General features: G+C 39.8%; 2 protein-coding genes across 2 annotated transcripts in view; one reads left to right on the forward strand and one right to left on the reverse strand.

The window, feature by feature from the left end:
• Positions 1–7573: 7573 nt before the first annotated feature.
• trdc (T-cell receptor delta constant) lies at positions 7574–15489 on the reverse strand. The gene is made up of 4 exons (XM_075482621.1): positions 15408–15489; positions 10729–11010; positions 10594–10620; positions 7574–7993 (listed from the first exon to the last, which is right to left on the reverse strand). Exons 2-4 carry the CDS (start codon positions 10877–10879, stop codon positions 7884–7886), a joined length of 288 nt encoding a protein of 95 aa, XP_075338736.1. The 5' UTR covers positions 10880–11010; positions 15408–15489; the 3' UTR covers positions 7574–7883.
• Positions 15490–21459: 5970 nt separating this feature from the next.
• LOC142398498 (uncharacterized) overlaps positions 21460–26815 on the forward strand; it is a 462406-nt gene continuing 457050 nt past the window's right edge. The window contains exon 1 of the mRNA XM_075482533.1: positions 21460–21708. Within this exon, the coding sequence (XP_075338648.1) occupies positions 21537–21708 (172 nt within the window). The 5' untranslated portion in view covers positions 21460–21536. The remainder of the gene's footprint in view (positions 21709–26815) is intronic.

Genomic DNA, 26815 nt, shown 5'->3' on the forward strand with positions numbered 1-26815 from the left:
AACGCAAGACGCAACGCAAGCCGCAACGCAAGCACTTGCGCGGTTGCAAGCCCCCCCTTGCGTGCTTGCGTGTGTCACCTCAATTTTCTAAACTTCACACAAGACGCAAGCGCAAGCCACTGGCTGTGGTCGAAACCGCCTACTACTTGATCGATCTGACAGCATGCAGAGCGTTTACACACAGTGCACTTCACTCCTGCCCGAGCCCAAATCAGCCGGCCTGAAAAGCTGATTTCCCTTAAGCTATAGGCTAAACTCTGTAAATATATAACTTTAGCAACATTTGAAACATTTTCAGGCGAGAAAGTAGTCGTTTAGACCCCCAAGGTGTTGAAAATCTGACAAAATACCGGCTATTTACAAGAAGAAGAAGAAGCATGAATCTATGGAAGAGAGACTTGCCAAAGAGGTCCTGGCGGTGAATTTCCTTTCATCATAGTAGGCTTGTCATTGAAAAAACCCGCTACTCCACCTACTGTCCTGGCGGTGAATCGCCACGCAGCACACGCAACCGCCGACAAAGCAAAATGAAGTATAAACGTCTCGAGCCATTAACATACGCGCAAGACGCAAGCGCAAGGGCAGTTAAAAGAAGTATAACTCAGCCTTCAGAACAATATGCGTTCAACAGAGTAATACATTTGCATCACAAAATGGTTCTCCAGGAAAAAGTCAGACCTCACAATCTCTTGGAGCTATTTTCTCTCCCTTCGTATCACTGCGTGTCAAAAGAGGCGAACTATCCCTTTAACTTGAATAAAAGATGTCAATGCTAGGTGAGGCTGTGTTTCAGTTTTATGCTCCTAAAATCTGGAACAGTCTTCCAGAAGATGTGAGACAGGCCTCAACTCTGACAATGTTTAAATCCAGGCTGAAAACAGTTCTATTTAGCTGTGCATATGACACCTGAAAGTATTTTATCTGCACTCTTCGCTTTCAAATTGATTAATTAATGATTATTTTTAATGGGTTTTTATTTTATTTTTTATTTTATTTATTTTTTTAATGATTTTATTGCCTTCTTGTGATTTTATGTAGCTGTAAAGCACTTTGTGTACGAATTGTGCTCTACAAATAAAATTGCCTTGCCTCCAGCTGTCCTGCAGGGGGCGACGTGGAGGACAAACTGCTCATTAATTCAGTAAATTTCATCAATCTGATTCTCATTCTCCTGTTGCAAATGAAATGTATATATATGTATATATATATATATATATATATATATATATATATATATATATATATATATATATATATGACAGGTAATTATCTCTGCTTGGTGAAGATGAGCTGACGATCGCTCACCATCAATCAATAAATCAATCAATCAATCAATTGAACGTCACCTGTGCAGTACCCACAAAGCCCCAGCATGGTGTCAGTCTGACACACAGATCAGCACAGCAGGAGGCAGAGCATCACAGGGATGGATTCTGGAGGAAATAAAAGCGTGTGACAGAACACTTGGTTAAAACTTGTCCTGGTCGAGCTGTAAAAAGTCTTCCTCCGTCCATGTTTTAACATCAGAGTTTAAAGAGTCTACAGTCGGGTACAGCTGGGTGTCATCAGCATAACTCCGGACATTAAAACCACAACAAAATAAGTAATAGTTGACCTAAAATGACTGATTTTGTAGCTTTTGGATGATCCAGACTCTGTTAGAAATGAAGGACAATAAAACTGGGAAGTCTTAAAAGAGATGAACGGCCGAACGTGTCAGAGGCTGCAGCTAAGTCGGGCTGGTTCTGATCCATATCGACTGAGGCAGTTTCTGTAGTGTTAGACCAATGTTTCTGATTTATGTTGTGAGAAATCAAAAAGTCATCCAACTCCACATCAGAAAGACCACCTCTCCCAAACAGACCAGGAGAAACTCATCCATGCATTCATCTCCAGCAGACTCCATCACTGTAACGCTCTTTTAACTGGACTTCCCACAAAGAGCATTAAACATCTGCAGCTCATCCAGAACGCTGCTGCTGGAGTTTTAACCCGGACTAAGAGATCTGAACACATCACAGCAGCTTTAAAATCTTTACTCTGGCTTCCAGTCAGTCACAGAATAGGTTTTAAAAGCCTGCTGATGGTTTACAATCTGTGATCTGTTCAGAGAATATAAAGCCAGCAGAGCTCTTAGATCCAAGGACTCAGGTCAGCTGGTCCAGTCCAGAGTCCAGACTAAACATGGAGAAGCAGCATTTAGCTGTTATGCTGCAAACAAGTGGAACAAACTGCCAGTGGAGATTAAACTTTCACCAAATGGAGACATTTTTAAATCCAGGTTAAAAACATTTCTGTTCTCATGTGTCTATGCATGAAATCTGCACGATATCTTTGAACTTATCTGGACTGCTGCTGGTTTTTAAATTCATTTAAATGATTTTATTTGTTTCTCTTTATATTATTTTATGTATTTTAATGCTTCTTCCACTCCCTGCTGCAATGCTTTTATTTTATGTAAAGCACTTTGAATTGTTTGTACATGAAATGTGCTATATAAATAAATTTGATTTGATTTGATCAAACAGTCCAGGTGAAGTTCTCTGTGTCGCCCACCGGGGGGCAGCGTCTCCACCAGCTTCAGAGTCACCTGATTCAGAGTCACCTGATTCACAGGATGGAAACTGATCTGAGGTCAGGGTGAGGACCCCGAGGAGGAGGTGTGCTCTCACAGGTTCGATGCTGCAGAGCCGACACTCAGAGTCTGTGTCTGTTCTTTCAGCTGGACGGTCCGGTTTGTCTCAGTCAGATGGACAGAAGCAGAGTTTAAACGCTGCATTCAGGCAGAATCAGACATCACTGCAGATAAAGTCCAGCGAGCTCCAGGCTTCACTAAAACCACAACCTCAAACCCTCACACTGGAAAAAATCAAAGTCTTACCAAGTATATTTGTCTCATTTCTCGTCAAAATATCTCATTACACTTAATATCAGACACAACTGCCTAACAAGCACCATTTCAGCCAGATATAGGGACTTGTTTTAATACAATACATCTGGAATTTCTTGTTAAATGAAAAAGTCTTGAAAACAAATTGTTTTGAGTCACATTTCATATGAAACAAGCTTTTTTTTTTACATTTGAAGAGGTTTTTAAGCTAATTTCAAGATCACTTTTAACTCAAAAGTCCTAAATATCACATTTTATTTCAAGAAATCTGGACGAGCCGATTTTCACTAGTTCCATTGGCAGATTTTTTTGCTTATTTCAAGCAAAAACGTCTTTTATTTGTTGTTTTTTTACTTATTTTTGGAGGGGCATTTTTTCTAGTGCAGGCTGAAAATACGGCCACAAAAAAGGCCAAAAAGACACGCTTTGTCCTGCAGACCTCCGTCAGAGAGAAGCTGAAACTCCCCGGGTGGAGTCATCGTTTAAGGTGGAGCTGGTCATCCTCTGAGACTCCAGAATAAGCTGACCAATCAGTTTGTTCCTGTCCTTCAAAAGGTGACCACGTCATCAAAACAAACATAAACCTGAGTCAGTCATGTAGAAAATCTTTCTCTTATCTTTATCGGTTCATTTATCTCACAAGAAAATAAATGAGATGTAACACCTGAAACTGTGCTCAGCATGACGGGAACATTTCACCTGTGATTTAAATACAAAATCACCACAAAAGAAGAGAAACAGAGAAAATATTCATGGATGAACTTTCTGTGTAGGAGCCATTTCTCTATTTTTAGTTAAGTCTTAGAATTTAGATTCATTTTATATTATTTCCTTAGTTTTTGGTTGATAATTAGTATTTTTGTTTAATTTTAGTTGTTTAGGATAAATTGGTTTGTAATCAATTTAATTATTTTTTTGTTTGGGAAATGGGCGTTTCACACATAAATACTTGGGTTTTAGGGAGTTCTGGACGCATTTGGGTGGTCACATGGTTTTTTACCAGTTCTCAGTTGTCAATCGGTGGGTGAACAGGTGATGCAATCGGACAAAAAGTGCGGGAATCAGAGCAGGAGAGACAGGAAGGATCCTGTGAAGTTGCCATGTGTGGTTCTGCCTGCAAACTTGGAATAAATCCATGATGAACTACATTTTTGACGTATTGGACCTTTAGTACGGCGTAAACCAGAAACTCTGAAGTGCGTCAAGTGACTATTTGAGTTATGTTTATTTTTAGTTTGGTCACCTTTAAGTCAAAAGTTTTTTCTATTATTTTCATGGACAAATAGTCACGACATTCTGTATTTAACAAACATTCACTGAATAATTCAGTTATTTTTACACACGATTCAAACGGTTTCAGTGTTTAAGTTTAAGCTTTTTTTTTATAGTGAAACGATTGAATCGATGTCTGTGTGTCGCCTCTAATAATTTGTTCAAATCAAACAATTTCTCAGCAAATAAAATAAACTTCAGAGACTTGGAAACCGAACATGATTCATTAATTTATCAAGTAAACAACAAGGGTCCGGGCACTGAACCCTGTGGCACACCACACATTACCTTATGTGAATAATATAGGAATAAACAGGCAGTATATATATACACATATAACATAGATGCTTACCTGTTGGTAAAACAGAGTCGGGACGGTTCTGTCAGTGAGGAAGAAGAGTTTCTGCAAACCAAACAAACATTGATGAGAATTTCTGCAGAGTTTCACCATCTTGAATCATTGATAGTCCCAAAATAATTATTAATGCTGCACACAGTCTGAAAGAGGAAGAAAGAGGGTGTTTTCTCCTCCTGTGGTCGTTATTCTCACATTAATGGTTTAAAATGTGCTTTTTGTGGCCGATGTTGTGATGTTTTAATGACGTTTCTCATCAGTGAGTTGTTTTTTTTTCTTTCTTCTTCTGTGGAACTAAACTTTTCTGAAAATGAGATTCGTGTTGAACTGACAAAGTAAAGATTTAGACCTCTGGTGTGTGTCACTAACTATAAATGTGTTGAACAGAAGCAGCAGCCTGAGCGGATGTTCAACCAGAGCGTTTCCTGTTGATGTGAAACGGTTTCTGTCAGATTTTATCTGCAGCTTCGGCTTTGACTATTTCTGCTTCCAGGTTTCTGTTGAAATGTGGTTTTAACCGATGAAACTGACACACTGAGACAAACAGGCTGAATGACAAAGACTTACAGAACAAATTCCAACCAAAAGTAATTATGAGGATAAATCCAGATGTCCACGTCATCTGAGTGATGCTAATAAGCATCATCACCAAATATCCTGAAATAAAGAAAGTAAAAACTGAACCCTGAAACAGTTTTCATCTGTTAACGTCCTGATCAGCAGTTCTGCAGCTTCCTGAAGCTCTCTGAGTTTCTCTTTGGACATTTTCTGCTTCTTCCCTCATCTTCAGTCCTTGTACCTGAGCATCTTCAGAGGAATGTGTTTTTTCTTCATTAAGCCACTTAACTCTGAGCTATGAACCATTCAGGCAGGAAAAAGGCTCCTAACTCAAGGGATGAACCAGTGTTGTGTCCAACTTAGCAAAGAAGACATTTTAAACTGGATCTTTAGGCACTTTGTTCCCAGCAGCCTGTCACACATTCTCCTCCAGTGAAAGTGAAAAACAGAACTTTATATCACCAAACAGGAATTAAATTGCCTCAGATTTGGAGTCAGACGAGCAACAAAAAAATTATTATATATTTTTTACATTTACTCAAATAGTGGCCTAAAATGAACAGAAACAGACATTTAATTATAATTTCTTGTATAACAATTAATTTCCAACTACATGTGTATGATTGTGACAGCCATTTAAGGATTTTATGTGGTTTTTGAAGCATTTTGGTCATGAGATACCTCTTATTTCTTTATATTTTGCATCCAAGCAGCTTAAGTGATCTTCAGCAACAGTTTCAACACTTCCTGAAGGTTTTTCAACGTTTTTCTTTGGACATTTTCTGCTTTTTCACTCATTTTCAGTCCAGTTTTTTCTTCATTAAGCCACTGAACTCTGAGCTATGAAGCATTCAGGCAGGAAAAAGGCTCCTAACTCAAGGGATGAACCAGTGCTGTGTCCAACTTAGCAAAGAAGCCGTTTTAAACTGGATCTTTAGGCACTTTGTTTTCAATTCAGACCACATTTACCTTAATACTGGGATGAGCGGAAGCTGGCGTGCATGTGCTCGACTTTCTTCATGTTGTATTTGTAGTTTGTTGTTGTAATCATAGTGAGACATTCAGGATGAGCATGGTTTTCGTGCTGGTTTTTGTGCTTTTTTTAATTAAAAACCGATCCGTTGTGCCTGCATCTCGCGCTGGCTAAAGGAGCTAGCATGCGCTGCGGTCAGGTGTGAGTAGGGTTGCCAACCGTCCCGTATTTAGAAACAACAGCACTTTGTCCCGTATTACTGTGAGAGTCTAAAAATAGTCAGTATCATGCCAATGGAAATGAATAACAGGGCGCTTTATGTGAAAATGTACGGTAAACTTGTTCCCAGGCCCTGTCCTGCTCTGCGACCAATGAGCTGACAGTATATTCACACACAAGCATGACGATACAGAATACACTCATCCCATTGGTCGAGGAGGTATTTTTGCTCGCGAAGAAGATGGCGGAAGACACAAAGCAAACAGAAAGTCTGTAGAAAACTTTCTGTTTGCTTTGTGCACTAAAAATGTGCACTATTACAGGATGAAAGTTCTGCTTTCTATCTATTGTTTTATATTAATGTGTACAGTTTTAATTTAAGCAGGACCGGTTTCTGATTTTATTCAATTAATAAACAGTTATTTTTTATCAAAGTGAATTGCTGGATAATAATTTGTTTTCCATGTGTTAATGTCAATCAAAAATATGCATCTAATTCAATTCAGGTTCGAGTCAAATAGTTAAAAAAAATAATTTCACTCACAAAAAAATGGCCTAAAAAATTCACCAGGAAGAGTGAAGGCAATCGGGTCGGCCGGCCCTGCCAATGAGGGGTCCTTTATTTATTATTCAGGGAGTTGGCAACCCTAGGTGTGAGGTGGTTTAGGCGGGCTGCGTTGCCAGGTTTGACAGAGCCCCCTTTAGGAAACACCATTAAGCCTTAATTAACACTTAATACAAATACCTAATACTGTGCCGTATTCGCTGTATGTTATTTGAAAAAATGTATTGTTATTGTTAGCATATATTATAAGCTACTATGCGAGTGTGAGCCGCCAGTTAAAGCTTGAGGAGCCGCACAGTGAGTATCTCTGTGCTAAGGCATCCAAAAGTAGAAAATCAGCCGCTGGTTACGCTTCCCATTGAGCTTGTTATATACAGTCAGATTAACCTTCAATTAGTGCATCATTTAAGTCAAACAGAATAATGTCAGCATCATTATGGGGTATAATGTATATATTTATTTATGTTTTCTTCAAAGTAATTAAATATTCAATCCAATAGTCAAGCAAACTTGATTTGAATAACAGCGGACTATTTAAATAAACTCCTCCGACAGGTCTGGATCACTGTAAATTCTGTTCGTACCTGAAAGAAAACGTAAAATACGAAAAGATTGGTGAATGTTCTCTTAAATCACTCGTACGCACGACTTCAGAACAAATCTGTGCGTACGAACAGGTGTTGCATGAGGCCCGATGTTCACAAAGTTTAAAACCTCTTCAAACATCCACAACACAACAGATACTGAATCACAGGTTTATTAGAAACAAAGAGCCACGTCTCAACATGGAAGCTAACAGACGTTTAACTGCTACAACAAAATAACTTGCTTATAGAAGTGACACACAGAAATAATCTGATAGGGATGCCAACGTAAAAGCATGTGACATCAGCCACAGGAGGTTCAGCCGCTCATCGACACATTTCTGCAATAATCCAAAACATATTTACAGTTTAACTGATCAAATAAAGAAAAAACGAGTGAATTTTGACTCGATTGGGTTTCCTCGCAGCCTGGACGGCGGCCCGGGGGAGCTGAAGCTGATCAGAGGTCAGAAGAGCATCACTCTGATGGTCAGGATGGTGTTGAAGGCCAAACATTTGGTGAACACCACTCGGACAGAGTTCATCAGCAGCAGGTAGAAGTTCAGCCGGGCCTTTTCTGGGTGGCAGAGGAACAGAGTTCAGACCAAACTCATCAACCCAACAGACAGGAAGTGGTTCAACTGCAGGTCCAAACAGCCACAAGCTAAATCAACTTTAAAGGAGAGCAGGAGGAAACAGGAAACTGCTCCCATTTATCACAAGCCGCCTGCCCAACGGGCCCCAACGTTTCATTAAACGTTCATCAGAACAGAAAGGAGGATTAAAACAGCAGCTCGGAGGATTCAGTTTCCTCTTCGTCCCGCAGCATCCATGGAAAACACCCGGCACAGAGTTAGAGAAGAGTTAGAAAAGAGTTAGAGAAGAAGAAATAACTGCAGAGCTGAGCTGGAAGTAAAAACTAAACAATAAAAAAGATAACTAATCACTCATAACTAATCGGCCTTTGGTACTGAAAGAGTAATTAAGTGGTTAAAGATTTAAATGATTGTTGAATTCAGTATCATTTAATGTGATTTGGTACATATATATTCCCTTTTTTTGCAGTATTTTCATTTATTCAATATGTCCCAGTTTATTTAGATTTATTAGAATAATTCTGATGATTTTCTTTTCTAGATTAGGTTATTAGACTATTTCTTTATTAAATCACTGATAAGTGATTTCAGGGGGGGATTATGTGGGAGAGCAGAGCCATGACACTTTGTCCTAATTACACAGTGTGCCTTGTTGTTGTCCGGTTTATGCATATTGTTTTAGGTTAGGATGAGCTCTGTCTAGATAATGGCGAAAATGAGGCGCCGAAAAGAGATTGGGTTTGGGCCACGTACGCATTGAATGAGTCAGGAGGGTATAAACACAGTCCTTTTACAGACAGCCGTTCCACTTCCTATTCGCCCCATTATACAAAATTTGGCTGCAGTTCAGTTGATTTTCTCTGGGGGCGCTGGCGAGCGAGTGCAGAATGACCATTTTCCATGGGGCTGGCGCTAATAACTCAAAAAATGTCCCCGCTAGCGGCTGAAACCTGAAAATAATACTGTGATTTCTGACAGAGGGATGTGGATTTATTTCGAAAGTACAATAACCTGGGAGTTATAGCTTTCTGTTTTCTTACAGGTCTGGCATTTGCGAGTCAGTATCCGCTAGCATCTAGCTAACGGAATCTGAAGAACGCACGGCAGATTACGACCGGCTGCTTTACGGCACTCGTCCACTGTGCCAGAGTGCTAACCTGGTGCCGCTAACAACAACCAAAGCTAAACCAGAGGCTAGTCAGAGAGTATGTAAAAGGGCTGTGCTGAAATCTGTAACTATTTGAGCTAACACCTCTCTGCTAGCTCAGCGCTAGGACTGACCATGCCGTAAAGTGATGCCACATGCGTGACGTCACTCGGGATGCAATACTGACAATAAATGTGTATTTTAAAAAGATCTAGTGAGTCTAAAAAATCAAACCAAGTGCCGATTGAAAGGATAATTTATCCTGCCTTTAGGAAAATTAAAATGAAAAAATATAAAAAATTATATCCAAAGCAATGGCTGCATCTAAGGTGGATTTCATAAAACCACCATAGAGTTCTGCGTGCTCTGCACTGATTCGTTGGCGCCCCCTAGATTGCAGTACCACCCGGAAAAAGCCGCCAGCTTTCCCTCTCCTCATAATAGAGACTCTGGTATGAAAGATTGTCACAAACTGAGGTCAAAGGGAATTTCCGGCATTCTGAAATGCACATGTCTCTGTGACGGTCTGTTCAATAAATTCCCCATAAGAGGCTGACCACGGCGCGTCCGACTCCTTTTTCTCCACAACACTGACAACCCTTTATAACTCCCTGTGATGGTTCGTGTATCACGATCTCTGGATGAGAAATATCCAGCAGTAAAGGAGAGAAGCCGTTTCCCATCATGCACTGCGAGGTTCCTGACCGAAGCTCAGCTCTGACCAGCTGAAATAGCCTGAAACTATCTGGAAAATAGGGTTCTTTTTTTGGGCTCACTTGTTACTAATTTGTGCCTTTTTTCTTCGAAGTGTTTGAGAAACCATCGTTATCGTTGGAGCTGATCTTCCAACTCCCGGTGAATCCCTGAAGGAGTCCGGATGGATGAAGTCCACCAGGCTGCAGAATCATGTGACTCTGCAGAGCTGGTGTGTTTTAAACCTGAGACACCTTCTGACAGCCGAGTTTCCCTCACTGTTCACCCAGCTGCTGGCTGCTGTTTAATTTATCCTGCTGTCACAAGTTTAAATATCCAGGAACGTTTTTAAGTTTTTCTGGAACAATTTGTAGAAATATGGGACTTTTTGGAGCAAAGTGGAAACATCTGGAACATTTAGACACAGTTTGGATCACTCTATAACATATCCATGAATGTACGTTTTTCTAGAACAATTGGGCATCATGTGATCAGGGTCTGAGGTCCGGGGACCTAAAAACTCGTCTTTTTAAACTTTGGTTTTTATATTCCAGCTTTTTGTTTGAAGCTCAGATGTTTATCCTGGAAGCTGCGGCTCAGATAAAATCTACTTCTTTTACGCTGTGACGTCACTGCTTTCACCTTTTGTTACGAACTTTGATAATAAAGTTTTAAAGTTTTAAGGTATCTGCAGACCCCCTGACCACGGGACATTTTCCTTTCAGGTGAGTGTTTCCTTACCTGGATAAATGCCCTCGCAGAGATCATCTGTGGGGAAACAGAACACACATCAGAACACACATTTCATATGAGAGCAGAAGCATGACGTCAGACTGATGGTTGAACCACAGAAACACTGCAGGGGACGCTCCGTACCGGCTTCATTGCTGGTGGACGCCCCCCTCATCTCGCAGGAGTGGATGGTCTTGTTGCTGAACCCGGCGAAGTAGTAGGACTTGGTCACTGTGGACATGACGGCCGTGGTGGTGCTGATGTTGGTCGGACCTCCCCTCACGTTCATAACCATGTCGTCATCCTTCGAACTGAAATCCGTAGCCAGGCAGACGTCCGGGCCCAGCTGGTCGGCCGTCTTTGGCGGGTAGCCCGGGGGCAGCAGGGGACTCAGGACGAACAGGCTCGGGACTTTGACCGAAGTATCTGCTCATCAACCGGAAGCAAACAGACATCAGATTTATCCCAGCAAAGGTTGAAAGATTTTTTTTTATATATATATATATATATATATATATATATATATATATATATATATATATATATATATTTGGGCTTTTTATGCCTTTAATGGATAGGACAGTTGGAGAGAGACAGGAAGCAGGGGGCAGAGAGAGGGGGAACAACATGCTCATAACTCAGCCATACGACATCACAGAGACCTTATTCAAAGTTTATATGTGACAGGAGACTCTTAATTTCAACTAAACTAAAAAAATATTTTATTGGGCGGGCAGTAGATTGGCACCCATCAAAATTTCTTCAGAAATTTTCTAGTTTATTTTATTATTGTAAAAGTCTGTTGCTCACAGGCTTTTATTCTGTAAAAGTCTGTTGCTCACAGGCTTTTATTTTGTAAAAGTCTGTTGCTCACAGGCTTTTATTTTGTAAAAGTCTGTCGCTCACAGGCTTTTATTTTGAAAAAGTCTGTTGCTCACAGGCTTTTATTTTGTAAAAGTCTGTCGCTCACAGGCTTTTATTTTGAAAAAGTCTGTTGCTCACAGGCTTTTATTCTGTAAAAGTCTGTTGCTCACAGGCTTTTATTTTGTAAAAGTCTGTCGCTCACAGGCTTTTATTTTGAAAAAGTCTGTTGCTCACAGGCTTTTATTTTGTAAAAGTCTGTAGCTCACAGGCTTTTATTTTGTAAAAGTCTGTCGCTCACAGGCTTTTATTTTGTAAAAGTCTGTTGCTCACAGGCTTTTATTTTGTAAAAGTCTGTCGCTCACAGGCTTTTATTCTGTAAAAGTCTGTTGCTCACAGGCTTTTATTTTGTAAAAGTCTGTTGCTCTCAGGCTTTTATTTTGTAAAAGTCTGCTGCGGAACAGGAAAAGAAAGTAATCGGCGGATCCACCAAACATGGAGAAGGGTACGGAACTTTTACTCGGCCATTTCGCGCCTGCTTAACCCACTACGCCACCAAAGGTTGAGTTTAACTCTGTGCTCTAAGATTCACCATAAGACTCAAACTGTGACCAACAGACTGAAACTTTCATTTAAAACGGTCGAAATGTTTCCAGCTGATCCAACGCGATTCATTTCCTGTAATTTAGACGTTTGTGTAACCCTCCTGTTGTCCTGCGGGTCAAAAGTGAGCCACCACCATGTTTAGCTGCAGAAAAAACACCTTAAACTATCTTTTTCCAACTTGAAATGTTCTGACTTTTCCTAAAGGGACCCCATCATTAGAAAAAGTCACACTTTATTTTTGTTTATGTCTCCATGTGGGCTGTACACCACTAGGGTACAAAGATTGTCTTATGGGTCATTTTTGACCCGTGAATTATAAAAACATTTAAACAGCAGAAAAAAGTTCACTGTTTTTTTTCCCTTTCAATATAATTAATTCAGAAGTAATTACTTCACATTTATATAATAGCAATAATAAACCTTTATTATGTAAAAGAAAACTGAGAAAACAAGAAAACTGTTGGTCCAGCTGACAGTAAAAAAAAAAAGTGTAATCCTGAAAGCTGCTGATTGTCTTTTTGTATTGTGTAACAAAAAATACATGATAAAAAATGTATTGAATTGAGTTGAATAGATAAATAACAGGTGGTTTCATCATACAAAATAGATTTTGGATTTAAAATTCAATTAAGTTGCTTTATTTTGGGGCTTTGGTAGGGCGGCTCATTTCTGACCCGTAGGACAAAGGGGAGTAAACACAATGTTAAGACCAAACAAAGGGTTAAATCAGACTGTGTTACCATGGAGATCTCACGATTTAACTGATTTATTGGAAATTCTGCTGATTAATGACCAAAGATCAGCTTTTATGGAGCTACTGATCGATCAGTCATGTGATCACATTTAAACGATCACATGAAACTGTCACAAATATCCCGTTTCAGAGCTCTGAGAAGCTGAGCTGCAGTTTCAGGCCGGCTGTGACAGATTTTCTGTGCTTTTTCTGTCATAAAAAAGTCTTCATCGTGTTTCCGGCTGATTCTGCGTCAGCTTCCTTTAACTTCTGCCCTTCGGCTCACCGTCACGGTGCTGGACTGAAACATTCCTCTGATTTATGGTGAAAATCAGCTGGTGTTTGGGAGATAATCCAGAAGTTTCCAGGCGTTCAACACATTCCTTCAGCTCTCTGAGGCAGTGGATCAGACCGGTTTTAAACTCATTAGTGCAGAAAACATTCAACCTTTGTGTTAACTTATATTCACTCGGTCAAACTTTAAGGTTTTAGTTTGTGATGGACACGATGCCTGCAGGCGTGTCCTTTGTTCTGCACTGAAAAAAGTCAACTCTATTAGAGTAATAATCTCTACCTTGTATTTTTAAGATTCAGGAAGAACTCGAGCTTCTTAAGTCAAATTAAACATTTTATTAACGTAACACATGAATTATGGGGGAAGAGTAAGTTTTACTTAGGTTTCCTCATACAATTTAAATGTTTAATAGCTGTATGTACATAAACCTAGAAATACTACATAAACTTTACTCTGAAAGTGTGTCGTTAAAATCTATTAAGTTACTTCATAACAGCAAATACTACAGAAATATAAAATGTACTTAACATTTTGAGTAAAATGATGTTCCTGCCTATGAAAAACAAGTAGACTTTACTTAATTTGTTTAAATAAATATAACTTAGATGTAATTAAGTAAATGTTACTTAATATCTTCAAAACTGTTGTGTTTTATGGTAAGTAAAATTTACTTGATATTGCAGCATTGAATATTACTTAAATCATTTGAGTGCAAATACTTACAAAGGCTTTTTAAGTAAATCTTATGAGTTGTTTTTTTCAGTGTGCAGGTTAACTTTATTTTCTATATTTTAAGGACTTCAGAGAAGCTGTGTTTTTGTATAATCTTTAACATTTTAATAATAAAATCATTTGAATCATCATGACTTTCTCTGACAAACGTAAAAATACAACACTTTGATTTGTTTTCACCAAACAGCCTGTTTATACGATGCAAATACAATAATTACATTAAATAATCATGAATTCCATTAGAATATCCCAAATATAACATTTGAACTAATCCCTCACACTGAAGCTCAGAGGAAACGCTGACTGAGGCCAGTTTTAATGTTCTGATGATAAACTGGATGCATGATCTGAACAACCAGTTAAATCAGTTCAAACCCGACTGAGTGTCACCGTTTAACCGGTTAATGTGTTCAATGGTAATATCCCAGCTTTATGTACAAAGTAATGGAAGAAAGTATCTGTGAGGATATCCCAGTTTATTTTAGGATTTACCAAAAAGGTCACAGAAGTGAACAGATCCAGTTTTTCTTTGTGCTAAAAGAGAGATTTATGGAACAATATCTTTATTTTACGGATCAATATATTTACTTTATGGATCAAAAACTGCCCTTTTTAACCTTTTAACCGTATTGGGAAACGTCAGAAGGGTAAAAGATGACTTCATATCATAAAAGTTGTTTTATGTTTTATTTGTTCAACTTTTGATGGAAAAAGAAAACAATAAATAAATAAATATATTGTTTTTTAAAAAGAATAAAGGTCTAAAGGGAATAAGCCGCATGAATTATACAAATAAATATTAGCAGTAAATAAGGTCATCATCAGTTTTATATTTAAACTAATTACAGACTAAATAATTAATTTAATTTGCTGTAAAACAGATTCAAACAGATTAAAACTTTAACTCTCCTCATGTGAAAGATTTTTTATGTTTTATTGATATTTCTGATTATTAAAATAAAACGTTTCAGACACTTTTTATTGATTTAAACTGAAACTTTGTCTGTTTTCTGCATATATTTTCAGTAAAAAAAGCTCCAAACAGTCTGAACTTTACTGCCAATAACAAAGACTAAGTTTCAAACCTGCCGTCAGACTTTTAAAGCTTTTATTTTATATTTTATTAAACGGTTTATTTCAGCAGTCTCTCTGGACTCTACAGAGGAAGGATTTAGTTTATTCTCTGTTCCAAACATCACATTTTGTTCAGTTTTCAGATCTTCATCTGTGATCGTTTTCATTCATTTTGAGCACCACGAGCTGCCTTTTACGCACAAAGCACGCGCTTTAACGGGTATTTAGGACCAGCTTTGGATCTGCAGCTTTGGTTTCAGGCTTTAAATGAACTGAACGCATCGTTCCAAACATGTTGCAGGACAGAATGATGCAAACCTCTGAATATTTTAGTATTTTTAGGAAAGACTGAATCTGCACGTGCGCGCAGATCAGCTTCACGCGGCTCGCCGTCACTTCACAACTCGACTGATTCTTCACGTTTTAAGTCTTAAAACACAAAAACTTCCCCCCAAACCAAACGGAGCCTTTAAAGGTCCTAAACTCTCTCTGCACAGACGGACAAAGCGGGTGTTTTCTTACCTGCTGGGCTCACGGTGAGGCTGATCGGCTTTCCAAATGTTAGAGCATCACGGTGTTACAGCCCCGTACAAAAACCTCTGAGCTGCTGCGCGCCCTCAGAGCGGCAGAAAACAGTCAAAACCCACCTCCAGCAGAGCCGTGCAGAGCCGTGCAGAGCCGTGCAGAGCCGGGCAGAGCCGGGCAGAGCCGGGCAGAGCCGGGCAGAGCCGGGCAGAGCCGGGCAGAGCCGGGCAGAGGAGCAAATGGAAAGGGAATATAAAGCATCTCAGCACCTGGATGTGGGAATATAAAGCACTCCAGCAGCTGGATAAAGCACTTCAGCAGCTGGATAAAGCACCTCAGCAGCTGGATAAAGCACCTCAGCAGCTGGATAAAGCACCTCAGCAGCTGGATAAAGCACCTCAGCAGCTGGATGTGGGAATATAAATAAAGAATATAAAGCACTTTATATAATATAAAGTTTTCCTGTAAAAACGAGCTGCTGATGGAACTGGAACCTGGAGCTCACGGTTTGTGTTTTTGTGTTTTTGGATGCTTTCTGGCCTTCTGCGGGGGGTTGAGATGAAGCTGGAGGTTTTTGTTCAGCTCTCTGAGGGAGTTGAATCACTGTGGAGACCAGCCCAACACAGTGAAAAACCCCTGAACAAAAACCTGTGGCAGCTGAAGCAGGAAGCTGCAGCAAGCTGCCCCACCAGAAGGAAAACTGCTTACTTCTATTAAATTGATATGATTAATAACATTGTTATAGCTGATCTCTGAAAGAGGAAACTTGGGAGTTTTACATCCAAACATTAGAACGTAGAGTTTTTGGATGAAATGTTTAAGCGGACACCAGCAGCTGGACTATTCAAGTCTAAATGTCTCTCACTAAGGTACGTGGGGACTATTTTGGTTCCTGATATTTTAAACATTTTAAGCTTCATGAATGTACAAGCTATTTGTAAAGTTAGTTTTTGTTTTTTTGGTTCTAGTTGTAAATTTAATTTGCTAATTATGAGTAACTTTATTTGATTAATTTCAGAGCTTTATTTAGATCAGATTTGTTTTGCTAATATTATGCTAATATTTGCTAATATATTGTTTTGAATATTTTTGCTAATTGGGTCACACCGATGGTTTTTTATCAGGGAAAAAGGAGAGAGCAGCAGGTTTTCTTTGTTCTTTTGTTTGTTTTATTGTTTGGAAATAAATCATCAGAAAAAGCAAGAATTGATTTTTGGACATTCATCTTCTTTTGCCTGCGTTAAACCACATCCCCCATGGTGCATCAGTGCTCTTTTGATTTTGTTTGGTTTAAGTTTAATTTGTTTTTTATGGAAGTAAAAAACCCGCCCTTGGACTCAAAGGAAGGATTCTATTCTAATCATTGGACAGATTGGATTTTCTTGGATTATGGACTGATGATATGCATGGATTGTTTTGTTCAACACCGTTTGTCATCGACATTAACGGGACACTGCCGGCGGCTCAGATGAACAAAAGTGCTCAGCCTTCACGCTGCATGGAAACTGGTATGTAATACTACTGCTGTATTGGACACTGTGGGGAAGGACACTGTTGGTACAGAGAAGTTTCTTGGAGCAGAATCTCCTCCTGGAATGTACCCACATGCCTGCACGGTTCACCTACAGCTGAGATCTAAGGAGCTGGTCCCACTCGTTCTTGGCCTCCTGCCTTTGGAAATACTCAGAGAGAGTATCTCCTCCTGTATTAGCCTGTGGCTGTGACTCTGAAACAGGCTGTGCTCTGACCAAGAGAAGAGGGAACACTTTTTGGGAACCTTGCCTCGTCTGGGGTCTCAGGTGAGTCAGCACTTTTACAGGCACATGCAGCGTTTGAAAGTCCTCCAGAGAAAGCTGGTCCATGGGTCCATGTTTGTTGCTATAGTTACACCCCATCCTGACTGAAAGATATGCAGCGTGACGATTTTGTCGGGAGTGACTCTATTGGTTCAGAAAGTACTGAGATGGGAAATCCTTATCTGCCCATATGGTTTTAAAAGTCTGTTGACTTTTCTATGACCCCATACACCCTGTGATCCTTTTGTTTGGTCATTTAAGGGAAACCAGTTCTAAATTCATCAGGGGGAGGTTTAGCTCAGGGGATCGTAAAGGGGCACCTCGTAGGGTTTGGGTTTGGTGGTGGTGGAGAGATGAGGACCCAAATGCAGACAGCAATCCTGACAAAGACTGATATACCCAAAGGAAATATATCCTGAGGAGAAACAAATGGCGAAGTGACTGCAGTCGTGGCTGATTGAGTGGAGGCAGATGTTTAAGTGAAGCTGCGGATCAAACAGGAAAACCGATGATAACTGGGAGTAATGACCAGAACAAGATTCTAAAAGCCAATACAAGGTATGAGCTCAAACAAAAACAGAGAGCATCCATGAAACCTAGAAATAAGAAAACAATAGAAACCCCAAAAATCACGAAATCTAAAATGCAGAATTCAAGGAAACATTTGGTAATTATGAAAGGAAACGCTTTGGGTCATGACTCCTCTCTCCAACAATGTGCCGGTGCAACGCCCTCCTTACGCCAAAGTCCCAACCAGCCTGTCAGTCTCTCACTCCATTCCACCTTCAACTGCGAACAAGGTGCTGAAACTCCTAGGATCGAAGCAAAATCCATCCTCAACCAAGAGGGAGCAATTCAGCTCTTTCTGTTGGGAACCATGGCCTCAGATTTGTAGGGATGGACTCTCATCCACGCCCCCTCACCTGGCTTCCACCCGCTCCAGTGTCCCCGTGGCTCAGAGGTCCACAGACCACATCGTCTGCAGGTTCCCAAACCACACAATCCTCTCCAGAACTATGCCTCAACCTCCTGTCCATAAACACCACAAGCAGTCAGCGACCAAAGGCGACTCAAACAAAGTCCTAAGCGTACCACAGGAGCCCAGAACAGCTTCACTAGGAAGCGTCACGGCGAGAGGTTCCAGCGGGGTAACATCTGCACAACCAACACCAATACAGCGGTACCTGATGAGTATTCATAGATGACTTTACATGAAGTAGGTCTGTCTTCTCACACAGAAAGATGCTGCTGACACTCAAAAGTAATAATCCGAAGTTTTAAAGGGACAGTTCGCCTCTTCTGACATGAAGCTGTGTAACATCCCATATCAGCAGCATCATTTCTGAACATCTTCTTACCCCCTGCTGCGTCCTGTGAGCAGAGTTCCAGCCTCGTTTTGGTGTTGATGAAGGTAGTCCGGCTAGTTGGCTGGGGTTTAAAAAATAAAGCGTTTTGCTTCTCAGAACAATATGCGTTCAACAGAGTAATACATTTGCATCACAAAATGGTTCTCCAGGAAAAAAGTCAGACCTCACAATCTCTTGGCCCTATTTTCTCTCCCTTCGTATCACTGCCTGCTGTGCAGACCGAGCAGCAAACACCGTAACAGGTGCGGCTATCGCTAGGTGGCTGGACGCATTGATATCAAGGGAGAGAAAATAGGGCCAAGCGATTGTGAGGTCTGACTTTTTCCTGGAGAACCATTTTGTGATGCAAATGTATTACTCTGCTGAACGCATATTGTTCTGAGAAGCAAGACGCTTTATTGTTTAAACCCCAGCCAACTAGCCGGACTACCTTCATCAACACCAAAACGAGGCTGGAACTCTGCTCACAGGACGCAGCAGGGGGTAAGAAGATGTTCAGAAATGATGCTGCTGATATGGGATGTTACACAGCTTCATGTCAGAAGAGGCGAACTGTCCCTTTAAAGAGGCGAACTGTCCCTTTAAATAAAGATGGGGCATTTTGCTGTAGGACGACTCATTTTACTTTTGAATGAACCTGATATGATATAACAGCCATATAAGAGTTATTTGGCTGTTATATGTGCAATGTTGTGTATAGTGCCTTGTGTATATGTTTGCTACTAGACACCTTAATTTCCTTCCGGATTAATAAATGGTACTCTACTCTATGCAGCACGTTAAGAAGCAGTATTTAGTGGATAAAAGAAGTAAATGTGGAAAATATGTTGATGACTGTTTAAAGTGTTAAACTCAACAAATTAGGGATCCTGACTCCTGACCTGCAGAACTCATTTCATTCACTTTATTTAGAGAAAAACAGCCTCTGATCATCTGAAATAAACCCATGAATCTGTGTTCTTTGTGCAGGACTGTGGGGGTCCTCCTGTGACGTAAAGACACCCTGAAATGAGCTCTGCTGCTCTCCTTGAGGGCCAGTCGGAGCTGGAAATGTCTCTGGAGGGTTTTTGTTGAGCCGTCTGACTGATTCAGGCACTGTGGTACGTATACACGGTGAAAAACACTCGTACAAAAACTGTTGAACGGTTTCTCTATGGAAGAGTTGCAGCAGCAGCTGAAGGCGGCTTGAGGTTTTCTCACATCAACCCACTGTGGCTTGTTTGAAGAGAGGAGGACTGTTATCTGATGGAGCTCAACATCAGTCTGAAAAAGTCTTAAGGGTCACGTGACAGCTTCAAACTCTGATCATTTGAAACACAATTCTGCTCTCATATTATCAAAGACACTAATTCAAACGTTGTATTTCATTTTTTTTAAACCAAACTGAAGAATAAAACTGTAGGAGCTATTTGTTATTTTGTATTTTTGGCTCACTTATTATTTGGTTATTTTTTGGGGGTTTAGTTTGGGGAATACACCTTTTTTTGGTTGTTTAGTATTGAGTTTGGTTAGTATTGAGTTAATTTGGGTATTTAATTATGCTTTTATTTTGAAAGCACGGGTTAGCTGGGGCGCACTGGGAGAGTTTGTTTAGGTGAGCAGGCACCTGTGAGGGCTAATAGTTTTTACCAGGGCAAGAGAGGCAGCTAAGGCCCATTGTTCTTTGTTTGTTTGCTTGTGGTTAGAGAAATAAACCTAAAGAAACCTAATTTTTTGCCTGGACAATGGACGCAATTTACCTGCGTAAATTCACTCCCTAGGTGTCTCAGTGGCCGTTTGATTTAACTTAGTTTATTATGGTTTTGACATTTTTTTAGTTTTGATTATTGACACAAGAGGACGAATAGCCACTACAAAAATGAAGTGAAGTGCCGTCTATGCATGAAATCTGCACGATATCTTTGAACTTATCTGGACTGTTGCTCGCTTTTAAATTCATTTAAATGATTTTATTTGTTTCTCTTTATATTCTTTTATGCATTTTTAATGCTTCTTCCACTCCCCGCTGCAATGCTTTTATTTTATGTAAAGCACTTTGAACGGTTTTGTACATGAAATGTGCTATATAAATAAATCTGATTTGATTTGATTTGAACACTGAAAAATTAATGTTGCATTTCTGTCACAGTGAAGAAAATGCAACACTTCTCCATTTTAACCCCTTAACGCCTTTTGTCGCATAAATGCTACAAACCGTTTGACTCAATCAACCAGCTGAGATAGCATCTTTATGCCCCCAATGCCGGTTAGTCCATATTCACTACGGACCTAGGAACCTTTATATAAATAAATATGTTTTTTTTTAAAAAATGGTGAATAAAAAAACATTGTTTTTTCACTGTTATATTACTGTGTTGTTGTTATCTTATTATTGACCATTATGCCTGGTGTTGCAAATAAGCAACATACCAAAATTTCTATTTATATTTTGTGCAAAAGTGAAATTAATAATCTCAGCATTATTTACCATCTACTTAAAGGCTAAAACACACACAAAACATTTTTTTATATTCAATTCAATTCAATTAATTTTTAATTATATAGCGCCAAATACAACAAATGTCATCTCAAGGCACTTAGATAATAAAGGCCAATTCAAGCCAGTTGGAATTCAATTAATTGTAATCATAATTATTCATAAAATAATCCAATTCGTTCATATAGAGCCAATTCAAAAACAATTTCCTTTTTTTTTTTCGGTCATATTTTTTTCGGTTTTATATATACAGCTATGTAAATTCTAGCGTTAAGGGGTTAAATTTATATTTGCCAAATGTGGACATGTTTTGAAATACTGTTTTTTTAGCTGAAGGCGGAACAAAAAAAACAAAAAACAAACTCTAAACCATTTACGGAACTTCTTAGTGTGACACCGCCGGAAGTAAACAAGAAGCTCCTATATGGGATGATCCGTGGACTCGGTTGTTGTGTCTGAGCTGAATATCTGAGTGTGAGCAGCAACAATGTCTTCAGTTCAGCATCTGAGAGAGTTTATCAGCCAGCGACTAACTGCTGCTGCTGAAGAAATATTCTCAGAGTTTGAGAAAACCATCGTCCAGTACGAGGAGGAGATCGACCGTCAGCGCGGACTGCTGGATATCAGCTGGAAACCCCAAATAAAGCTCCACACAGCAGGTGAGGAACACTGTGATGGGCTGAGTGAGCTCAAACCTGAATGTTATTCATAAAAGTCGTAATTTATTAACATTTATTTCAGGCTCACAGAGGAAAGTTACGGTGCAGCTGCTGTTACTTTCAGACAGAAATAACATGAATGCATCTGTGTTTAAAAGCGGAAACATTTAGAGTTAAACTAAGTGTGTAGGAGACAGGAGAACCTGACTGAGCTGGAGGAGTTTTGATCAAGGTAAGATTCACAGTCTCAAACTGGACATGCTAATTAGGCTAACCGAAGCTAATGCTAACGCAACAACAGTCCAGGTTCTGGAAGAATGAATCAAAATCAAATCAAATTTATTTATATAGCACATTTCATGTACAAACAGTTCAAAGTGCTTTACATCAAATAAAAGCATTGCAGCAGGGAGTGGAAGAAGCATTAAAATACATAAAAGAATATAAAGAGAAAATAATTTAAATGAATTTAAAAACAAGCAACAGTCTAGATAAGTTAAAGGTTATGAAGGTTTTGTTGAACTGAAAGTTTTGATACTTTTTCAGTGTAAAGCAGGAGTTCCTCTTTTAACCTGGTGGACAGCTGATGGTGACCTCATCACCTGCTTCAGAACAGTCCGTGTTCAGAGTTTCAGATAAAAGATGTGGGAAAAGTTGTTCCTGGGTAAAAGATGTGGGAAAAGTTGTTCCCGGGCAGCTTGTTTCCATCTTTCCCTTCTTCACTACAGTTCACTATTTTTAGTTTTTAAAACCAGAAAGCACAGGTAAGGGGAAACTATTCCTCACAAGGTGATGCTCTGTCCCGTTAAAGAGTTCCTCTTTTAATCTGGTGGACAACTGATGGTGACCTCATCACCTGCTTCAGAAAAGTTCATTACATTACATTACATTACGGTCATTCTGCAGACGCTTTTATCCAAAGCGACTTACAATAAGTGTGTTCCACATCAGTAGGCAAAAGAACTTCAGGTCACAAGAAATCATAAGTGCATTTCCTTCCAAAACCAAACAGCTAAGAGCATAACTAGTGCTAGAGTAAGTGCGATAAGTTAGGTACCTAGACAAATGGGAAGACAATTTAGGAAACAAATAAGTGCGTAAGAAGCTGGGACGAAGCAGGTGATGTCCTAAGATGTCCTAACAGTCCGTGTTCAGAGTTTCAGATAAAAGATGTGGGAAAAGTTGTTCCTGGGTAAAAGATGTGGGAAAAGTTGTTCCCGGGCAGTTTGTTTCCATCTTTCCCTTCTTCACTACAGTTCACTATTTTTAGTTTTTAAACCAGAAATCACAGGTAAGGGGAAACTATTCCTCACAAGGTGATGCTCTGTCCTGTTAAAGAGTTTCTCTTTTTTGTTGTTGTAACATTTCATTCTTGGTTATTAATGTAAAAAAAAAAAAAGAACGTCATATTTACCTCTGGCAAAGAAGATGCAATTCATTTAATTTGTTTTAAGATGATCTTTTTTTCAGACGTCCAGATTTAGAAGTGATTCCCTTTTGATCTGGATCAGTTGTTGAATTAAAAACATTTTATTCAACATTGTCTGAATCATGCAGTGTCAGACTGATGGTTTTATCCTCTCAGTCCGACAGACGTAGCTAAGTTTTACAGCAGTGTGAGCACCTCTGTATCCAGTAGAAGTTTGTCTTTGAACAAAAGTTTCTCTTTCAGACTGATGATCAGCAACATTCTGTTTCTTTGTTTTGGTTTGGGGCTTCACAAAGTACTGAACCATGAAGCACTGTGTTGGGACATCTGTTGACCTAATGGTCATGTGGCAGTTGATGCAGAAGTCAAAACCATGTAATAATTCCTCTGTCACATGGAGGCCTGGGCCTCTGTTTTTTTAAGGTTTTATCAAATCAAATCAAATCAAATCAAATTTATTTGTATAGCACATTTCATGTACAAACAGTTCAAAGTGCTTCACATAAAATAAAAGCATTGCACCAGGGAGTGCAAGAAGCATTAAAATACATAAAAGAATATAAAGAGAAACAAATAAAATCATTTAAATGAATTTAGTGGCCAACTGTCAGATACAATGTTCATATAACAATGTTTCACAGATGTTTACAAGTTTGTTTTCTAATGGAGGGTTCCAATAAAGCACTGGTACTTTAACCGCTTGCCATACACATCCGTCGCAGATGGTTCATGTCCTGTAGGGAAAGCTTTTACTCTAATTAGGAGCTAAAATAATAACCCCCTTTAAAAGGATTTTTTTTTTTTTTAACGACAGTCAGCTGCAAACAAATGTATGACGTGTGGTAATTACCATCTTAAAGTCACAGCACTACTACTTATTGAATATGTCTAGCAAAAATGACTCAGACTTATTGAAGGTGAGACATTATGCCCCTTTGAACAATGTGACACAATTTTCTGAGATCTGATTGAGATGCATGAGACAGGCTTCAGTCAAAATACCTGTTGGTTTAAACAGTCAATACGGTTAGCTACATGGCACCGAAAGGATCAGATTATTGGCTAAATTACAATCAGACTGAGTTATTAAAGGGTAATTCTCCTTGGATATATGGCGGTGAATGAATGGGATCAGAGGCACAAAGCGTGTCATACCCCGGTATGATAGGTGGCGCTGTACCCATTCCAGCTGTTGCTAATAGAGCCACTTCCTGTTGACCTCTTCACCACCAACAACAACAACAAACTCAGGCATTGGAGAAAGATGGAGAACGCAGAGCCAGATGAAGCTACGTCCCTCTACATTTGCTCTGTGATGAGCTGCTTGTTGCACAAACTCGATGCCCAACGGAGCATTCTCCATCGCGTTGTTTGTTTCTTTCTGACGGCGACAACAACAGGAATATCGTCTCCTTTGACTTCCGGGTCACGACCCCGGGAAAACATCTGGAGCATGCTCAGAACGCAAAGTCTGATTCACCACGTGCTTCAGCGTCTACAAGCTGGTTTAGAGTGACTTTAACCCAGTTATCTCGGGTAGGGCCCGACCGATGTGTTTTTTTCAGGGCCGATAACCGATATGTGCAACCGATAAATAGAAACATTATTCACGATAAGTTAAAAATAGCACACACTGACACAAACTTTCATATTCATTAAGTCTTTTTAATTGTAAAAATGAAAAGTGCAGGGAGCTGCCAGCAGCATTTGTAAAATAAAGCCAAACAAAACTTAGAATAAAACGGGAAATAAAATAATAATATAAATACATAATTATCAATAAAAAAATAAATCAATCCCTGCTATGAGAATACTTGAATATATGCTATTTTTATATTACACGCACATCTAATGTCTGGACAAACTCCCTACAGATCGGCACTTTGATATCACACCGGGCGTGTTTAAATGGTCAAAGGGCTTAGCAACGCATAATAAAGTAACTAATAAGCTAAACGTGCAATGTGCCTTTTGGGCTTTATGAAGTTGTTCACCTAACACCATGGCTGTTAGCACAAGCCTGCTAGCTACTTGGTGGTGGTGTGACAGCCTGTCTGGCTACCCGTAACAAGATGTTACTCCAGATGTTTGAAACGCAGCGACTGGCCAAAACTTAATTTTATTAAAGTTAATTAAGAGGGACATTACGACCAATCACCGTTGGTTCTAACGTGCTGGGTAACCAGTTGTTACGGAACGAGATAGGCTCTCACACCGGCAGGCTACCGAGTAGCTAGCAGGCTTGCACTAACAAATGGTTAGTCTCAGGAACAAACACAAACACGTTTTATTTGGTCTGCATTGACCATGGCTTTCAGTCCACCTTTCGTGTAGAACTACAGACACGTTCACGTTTCCATGTGGGGGTTTAAAAATGACCGTACACTATGCTGAGACTGCTTTATGGACAACCGTTTCAGTGAGGAGTATTCGCCGTCATTCTGGTTATCCTTACGTGAGCTAAAGCTTTGCGTCGTTACACAGAACAAACGGACCATTTTCACTAGCTGTATACACTAATAAAGACGTTGTGCTGCCGTGCTTTTGCAACGTTGGTGTGTTTGTGACTTATTGCAGGGGATAAGGCTTCGTATATGCTTACCTTGAAGGGAAATTGTTCTCTCCGCTTCAAGTAGTACTGCCACCACCGCGGCCCCACTTGTGCCACGGCCGCCTTGAAACCGTTCGCAGCCCTGCGTGTTGATTGGTTGTATTCCGTGTGCCAAACAAATCAGATGCTGTGACGGGCGGGGCAATGCTCATGAACTCAAAGTGGCAAGAGCAGAAGACGCGTTCAGAACCAAACGGCTGCAAAATTGGTTGTGAAAATTATATAAACTTATCGGTGGAAATTTATGGAAAGTATGGCCGATGCCGATATCCCCAAAATGCTAAATATCGGCCCGATATATCGGTGGGGCCTTAATCTCGGGGTCTTAATCCGATCCGATCCAGTTCTTAGTCAGATTAAGGTGTCTACATGAACTTAATAACTCAGTCTGATTGTAATTTAGCCAATAATCCGATCCTTTCAGTGCTATGTAACCCCACTGACTGTTTTAACACAGCTCTGAGATCTGGGTCTTTGGAGGAGCAAAGTGCACAGGTTGTTTGAGTTACAGAACGGAAGCGATCAGCTAGAAAGCTTCAGCTAACAAAGTAATGTGGGAACAATGATGTTCATCTTTCAGAAATGAGCAGCAATAACTCCTCAGAAGCTGGTGTACGTCACCTTCATTAGCTAAGCTGTTAGCGTTAGCTGCTGCTAAAGGAGCAGCAATAACTCCTTAGAAGCTGGTGTACGTCATCTTCATCAGCTAAGCCGTTAGCGTTAGCTGCTGCTAAAGGAACAGCAATAACTCCTCAGAAGCTGGTGTACGTCACCTTCATTAGCTAAGCTGTTAGCGTTAGCTGCTGCTAAAGGAGCAGCAATAACTCCTTAGAAGCTGGTGTACGTCACCTTCATTAGCTAAGCTGTTAGCGTTAGCTGCTGCTAAAGGAGAAAATAACTCCATAAATAAACCAGGAGGAGTTATTTCTCAGATGCTTCCATTTCCCTGCTCTGAAGTTCAGGCTCTGAGAGCTGGAGCTGATCCCTCTTTGTGGCTCAGCTTCTTCAGCGTTGAAGAAAAAGAAGAGCGAAGAGTGATTTTTTTTTTTTTTTTTTTTCATAATATG

Source organism: Odontesthes bonariensis, chromosome 14, assembly GCF_027942865.1.
Source record: "Odontesthes bonariensis isolate fOdoBon6 chromosome 14, fOdoBon6.hap1, whole genome shotgun sequence".
Lineage (NCBI taxonomy): Eukaryota > Metazoa > Chordata > Actinopteri > Atheriniformes > Atherinopsidae > Odontesthes > Odontesthes bonariensis.